Source organism: Monoraphidium neglectum, assembly GCF_000611645.1.
Source record: "Monoraphidium neglectum strain SAG 48.87 unplaced genomic scaffold scaffold02651, whole genome shotgun sequence".
NCBI classification, from domain to species: domain Eukaryota; kingdom Viridiplantae; phylum Chlorophyta; class Chlorophyceae; order Sphaeropleales; family Selenastraceae; genus Monoraphidium; species Monoraphidium neglectum.
In genome coordinates, this window is record NW_014010977.1 from 1,676 (window position 1) to 8,486 (window position 6,811).

Consider the following 6,811-nt stretch of genomic DNA (forward strand, 5'->3'; position numbering starts at 1 on the left):
CTGGGCCCTGTCATCATGTGACATCAGCGTGTGACAGTCATGGCACCCAGCGCCCAACAGTGTACCCTGACCTGCTGTTGAGCCACAGAGGTGGTGGTGGTATGGCATCTTCGGCCGACGCAACGGCTGCAAGCGGAACGCACCAGCCGTAACGCAGTTGCACCTGTGGCGTTTTGGCTGCATATCTTTGGATGCTGCCCTGCTGAAAGCTGTCATAATTCGACCCCAAAACATCACCCTCATGCCGTGCAGAGCTCAGCAATGTACCCTGGCTGCTGTGTGGCCAAAACAGATGTCCGCTCTCGGCCGCAACAGATGAATATTAGAGGCTGGAGCAGAGCGCTACCTTGCATCCTTTCGAGGATCCATGTGCTGCCCAGAACGCCACCATGTTTGGAAGTGGTTACTGCAATGGTCATATAAGATAAGCTCATTGGCCAATCCAAAGGGTAGGCAGGGTGATCAGCCCACGGCTTATCGAGCATCTAATGCGCCCTGGCAAGCCACGCCGGTGCACCCACCTGCGGGTCCCGGTCGTCGGGGCGCTCCCCCTTGTTGGGCAGCGCCTCGCTCTCGGCCAGCTTCTTGGCGGCGGCGTTCTCGGGGTCGTTGGTCAGCAGGGCAACGGGGGCCTTTTTGTTGGCCAGGATGTGGTCGTCGCTGTACTTCTCGGCCAGCATCGCGTGGACCTGGCAGAGCGTTGGGGGCGCCTGAGAGCACGGGCGCAGGGAGGGACGGATTTGAGCAGCGGCTCTGACGTGACGGCTCCAAGCAAACAAGCGAGATGGGTCCCCACAGCCAGCCTGCCAATCAAAGCAACAGGCAGGGACAATGCAGTCACAAACGATGGGAGCAAGGCTCGGCCAATAGGGCGCGGTGCGTACAGTGCAAGTCCGGCATGGGGCTCGCCCGAGGGGGCCCGGGTGCTCGCTGTCCAGCCTCAGCCCTTCAACCGCAGCCGCAACCATCTCAAGGCCGCAGCCGCGGGCCACATTCTTCATTCATGCCTGCAACACACCACGCCCTGGCGAGCGCGGCGGCCCCAACCCAAGCGACGGGCCGCTCCTGCGGCGCTCACCAGCTGTGCCGCCTTCTTCCAGTGGTGCCAGCCGGGGAAGTTGCCCCTCACCCAGGTCCAGAACAGCGCCAGCTTCTCCAGCGCGTCGTCCGTCGCGAGGTCGGGGTCGTACGGCTAGGCGCTCGGCTTGCCGTCATCGCCGTGGCTGCACCACCACTGAGGCGCCAGGCGGGGCAGAGCGCATTGGGTGCGAGGGGAGAGGGCCGCTGTGTGTGCTTGCATGTGAGCATAAAGCGTGTCGGCGTCACCAAGTTGGCAAAGTAAGAGCACAATTTCTTACCAGCCCCGCATTCGCGCCAGCCGCTACAGCCGGCCGCTGCCGGCAGCATGCGCGGTTGCATGATCTGCAGCGGAGGATGCAGCCATGTCCACCCTCACACCCACCTCCCACTTGCGCCGCTGGCTGTTATACTTTTTGCGCGTCCACGGTTTCTTGACCTTGTGGCTCGCGCCACCAAGCTCCGCACGCAGCTTGTTGCTGATGCTGCGCGCGTTGAAGGGGCAAGGGCGGGAGTGCAGGGCAGTTGGCGCGCGCGCACGGCGGGAAGCGCAATGTTGCACGGACCTGGCTCCTCACCGCATTGCCACTGCCACGCCCCAGAGCCATCACACCGGACATGAGCAGTGATGAAGGGTGCTGCACAGCCTCGGCAAGCGCACCTCGCACGCGCGAAGCACTCGTGCTTTGGCAGGGGCTTCGCCGCGGCGCGGCCGCGCCGCGCCGCGTTGTGGCCCTCATCCTGCCCGTCCACGCCTTCACCCTCCACAGCATCGATCGACGCCGCAGTCCGCTTGCCACGGCCCCTCCCCGGCCCGGATGATCTCGGGATCGCGGCCGCGGGGCTCCTCCTCCTCCGGTTCGGAATCCGAATCCTCCTGGCCGGGATCAAACTCATCGTTATCCTCCTGCTCCGACTCGCTAAGTGAAGGGCTGCGCCGCCGCCGCATGGCACCGCCCGCGCAGTTACAGGTCAGGGGTTTGAACGCAATGCCCAGAGGCCCCCCCAGGTACTGTGTGAGCTGTCCCTGGATGCAATTCTCAACCATACAATTGGCCTGCAGCCGAGCGCAGCGGCTGAGGACCTGTCACGCGCGTTGAGGGACCCGGACTGTTGGGCTCCGCCCAGCTGCCCGCCTGGCAGCTGGGCGGGTGCGTTGCCCGGTATTTGGCCCTGCGCTCGTGCCGGCAGCGTTGCTGCCGGCTCCCTCATCGGCTCTGTGGTACCCTCAGGCGGCCCAGCCCCGCCAGGCTGGGCCCAGGCCGCTGTAAGCTCCCACATTCAGGGACACAAACCCAGACCCGACAATTGCAGCGGCCACGGCACAGCACGCCGCACTCGTTGCGGAACTGCAGAAGGCGCGCCGGCAGGTCCACCTCCATGTGATTACACTGGGTGTGGGAGGCGCATTTTACGCAGGCATGATCACGACTGCGGCTGACCTAGGGATACCAAAAGAGAAACACAAGACCTTGTTCACACACCTCAACCTGCACGCTGTAGAGAGCATGACAGCTGTCTGGGGCCGCCGAAAGCAACTGCTGCATGCAAACAACTGCTCGCCATCAAGGCCGCGTCAAGGGCGCGGAGTCACGTGAGCATGTCCCCTGGTCTCCACGGTGGGGGGTGTGGCTCACCACACACACCCCTCTCCTTAACCCGACGCGGCGCCGCTTGCAGCGTGGCTTTTAGCCGCGCGAGGCGTCGGCGTAGTCTCTCTCTCTCTCTCTCTCTCTCTCTCTCTCAGCTCCCACATCCCGAGGTCCGTCACCTATGGCAGCCCAGGCGCCCGCTTGCCCGGCGGGTGCCGGTAGCAGAGGGCCCCTCGCACATGCTTAGAGATGGATGGACACAGCAGCATGGGCAGCTTTGCGCAGAGGCAGCAAGCTTGGGCCGAGCAAGGGCAGCACAGGCTCGGCCCGGGTGGGCCTCACTCTGTGATGTGGCGTGCATGCACCAGCAACGCCGTGACAGCCGTGACCAGTCCGGGCGCCCAATGCCCAGGGGCGCTGGCTGGGCGCGACAGGCCGCCGCACGGGGCGGGAAGTCGCAGCTGACCTGGCGTTGTTACACTGCGCGTTTATACACTGGCCTGGGTACCGTTCGTGTGGTACCCGCGGTACCCGCCGCCCTGCAGCCCTGGTACCCGAAACCGTGAGTAACTTTTTGTTGCAGGAAGCTCCAGGATCACTTGGGACCGGCAGTGGCTGGCAATATCTTTGCACCCTTTCTCATGCTTGTCGCATTCTATCTACCGCTGTCCCGATGCGTGCGTGGCGCCGCCTGCCGCCTGACAGGCAAAAACTCTCATCTCCTCATGTCCGGTGCGTGCGTCCATAATTGACCACAGTGTTATTGTCAATTGTTGAGAACCCCTGGCCTAATAATGCAACAAAACATTTTGTGATAACGCACTTATAAACTGCTAGTGCAGCAGCGGTGCTGCAAGGTCCCATTCCCTCCCTGCTGCAGCTGCCCGCCACGCATCCGGCAGGCCCAGGAAGGCCGATGTTATGCCCGCAAGTATGAACAAAACAATCGAAAACGGCTTGCTCGCTTTGAACCACCATCTCAAGCTCCCGAATTTTGGCTGGATGGATTCTACTACAACGTCCAGCACCCAACCAGATGTATCGTCCACTTCTCCAGTCGATGCTGCAGCTGCAGGTGGTCTGGTGCTTGCGCCAGCTGGTGACAAGTGGCTATTGGCAATATTTGTTGACGAAAGCACTCGAACAAAAGGCATGCTGTGATGCTGTTGCCCTACCTCCTCGCTCACGACCTGCAGTGCAAACGGTGGCAAGAATTGCAACCGTTTGACGACGTGCAGTATGTTATCAACGGGTGCAATGTGACATCCAATTGCAAGGCAAGCACATGGCACACTAATGAATGACAAGCGCACTGCAATGCACAAGGACGATCAGGCCCAATTGTTTCGTGCGTCAGTCCTATGAAAGCGTGATCCTGATTTGGTTCAACAGTTCTTGCTTATAAAGTCACTGTTTCGATCATCACCACGCCACAATGACAATACTGACCTCTTACCTTTGCTGTTGCTGCTTGCAACCACGTTGCCAGCTTCATAGCTACGCCTTCAGAAATCCCATCCCTTTGCATGGCGGCTGCAGCACTCTGCGCCAGACTGTTGTCTTTTATGTGGGAGCCTGCCATCTCCAAGACAAACGTGCTGGTGGCAGAATTGGGTACCGCAGGTGTCGGGGCAGGTGATGCACCTGTGAGGATGCTCTGCCGGCGATGTTCCACCGCTGGCTTGGCCTTGCGAGATGCTTCTGGCGTGAGACTTTGTTCTGTGAACGTTGATCCCGCGGCCTGAAAAGCAAAGTGGATAGAGTGAGACCATCCTTAAGACCAGCAACACTCGATATTAACAACAGCCGCGGCAGCATCAGCAGTGTGCACAGAAGCAACAAAACTACCAGGGCGAGGGCCGAGGACGGCTGCGGCCAGTCGATGTTTATGCATTGACAAAGCTGGATGCGTACACTTGTTGATACATGACCTTTGTTCGGCTTAGAGGCTGGAGGTCGCGTATCAAGAAGCGTTTTCTCCCAGAATTCCCCATGCATCAACAACCCTAAACAGCAACTCTGCTGGATTGAAACCTTGGCGCAGTCTTGACGAACGAACATGCACGTTTTCAATACGCACAAGCACATCGACAAGGCTGTCAAACCATTGGCAAGGTAGTCTCATCATCAAGCTTTGGCTCTGTTGCTGATTGCCGACCCTGGATTGCTGCCGTGAAGCACACTTCTCTCACCAGAAATTCAGCCCGTGCAGTGAAGCACACAGCCACCAGGAGCGTGGCCATAATGGCCACGGGTTGTGAGTGGGGCGACATGCCGTTGTTCCTTTGATTCACGCCTGCAAACACAATTTGGCATTTGGTGGGGTCACAGCAGGCGATGTGTTCAAATTGATGCAGCACACGAGCACCCCACCGATCTGGCCGCTGAGAGCTCCACGGTACACGCACGCTCCGCCCCTTTCCAGCCGTACATGCAGGTGAAAAGATCAAGTCTCATGCTATTAGTCCTTTATGGCAGCGCTTGCAGAATGAGGGATGCAGTGCAGTGCATTCCGGCATAAGTGGAGCAGAGCGATGCAAGCATCGACCATCCATACACGTTCCGGGCACCACAACAGCCGTTGCTTTTTGGCTACCAGTGTCTGAACATTACCCACCTGGGAGGCAATGGAGGCGCTTGCAGCTGGCAGCACGCCTGTAGGCAGGGCCTGTGGCGCAAGCACGCGAAGAATTGAGGGTCCAGCCATCTGTAACAGTCTACAGCAGTGGAAGGTTCGAGGGGGGTGATGCACGCTACAGCAGCTGCTGGTGAGGCGACCAAACTCCAGAAATGTACGCTGGTTCATTGCAACATAGCGCTAACAGGGTTGGGTACGAGGGTACGGCATGATGGCCCCGCACTTACACGGGCTTGTGAGCAGAGCGGCTGTGACGCCTTATCGTTTGCAACGGTATTAGAAGGTGATGTAAGATACTGATTCGGATTGCGCATTCGGAGAAAACGAGACACGTGTTTTTCCCGCTGTGTTTGAGAGGGGGCAACCATCGGGGACCGCCACACCATTCGTCATCCATCTTCTTCACCTACGCCCGCCTGCATGCTAATGCGTTTTGCTTTCCTTATATGCAAAATCGTCGTATCGTATCATGCATGCACTGACGAGGGTTCGATTACCGAGGGGCAGAGTGGTCACCACCGTAGACACCGCACACGGCAAAAGTGGCAAGCGGCAGTGTGCTCAAAGCGATTGGGGTATCCCGCCCATACCCTTTCCACCGGTACCCCTCGATACACTGAATCACCTGCGCGGTAGGCAGCAGGCCAGCCGGTGCAGCGCAAAATGTCCTGAGCCGCAGACACCACGGCAGGTATGTGAATGTGCAGCAGGTGTGTCAACATCACGTATGCTGTTGCTCGTGTGGGTGTCCCGGTGGTGGGCCGCTCCAGGGGAAAGGGGGGTGAACATTGCGGTCTGCCAGTAAACTGTAGGGGAAGCGCAAGGCAGAAGTGTGGTCAGCGGGGCATGGCGCAATAGCCCCCGCGGCGTGTTACGCGTCCCAACAATAAAAAATCCAGGTGCGTGCGGGGCGGGCTGACATGTGCAGCTCTCCACCCAGAAAGAACACAATCCCCCGAAGCGTGTGGTTTGTAGACTGGAGTGCGTCGCCAGTGTCGGGCTGTTCGCGCAGTCATGTTGCCCTAGCCCACCCCGTGCATGCCCTCCCCCCCTCCCCCGGGTGGGGGGAACTCCTGGGCACCCCCCCAAGCACAGCCGGATACTCCCTGAGAGTGGTGACGTGTCGGTCCGCGCGGCGACGAAGCAGTGTTGACGGAGAGGCGGCAGGGATACCCCGTGCGGCATGCATGGCGGTGTGTAGGTGCAGTATGTATGCCACGCGGACACGTACACGCACAACACGCACACAACCCGGACTATGATAACTCGATATTGTTCCATTACCAACGTTGAGGACCCCCCGCGATACGCCTCACTCAGCTCAAAACGTAGTGTGTATGTACAGGGAAAACGTATGTATTCAACAGCAGCTAATGGAAGATGGGCGGGAGAGGAGCCCATCAGGTAGCCTAAGCCTGCTGCCTGCCTGGCCTCAGGCCCCCCAACAGGCCCCCTGCATCGAAGGGCACCCTGGACCCTGCTTGGCATGCAGCAGGTCCAAGTT

At 59.6% G+C, this 6,811-nt stretch overlaps 1 protein-coding gene across 1 annotated transcript; it reads right to left on the minus strand.

Annotated features, from left to right (window-relative positions):
• Positions 1–403: 403 nt before the first annotated feature.
• Positions 404–1,660, minus strand: MNEG_11237 (hypothetical protein; the record flags this gene model as incomplete). Its single annotated transcript, XM_014040291.1, has 5 exons — positions 404–406; positions 522–710; positions 1,079–1,192; positions 1,463–1,562; positions 1,656–1,660. 5 exons carry the CDS (start codon positions 1,658–1,660, stop codon positions 404–406), a joined length of 411 nt encoding a protein of 136 aa, XP_013895745.1.
• Between the last annotated feature and the right edge of the window lie 5,151 nt (positions 1,661–6,811).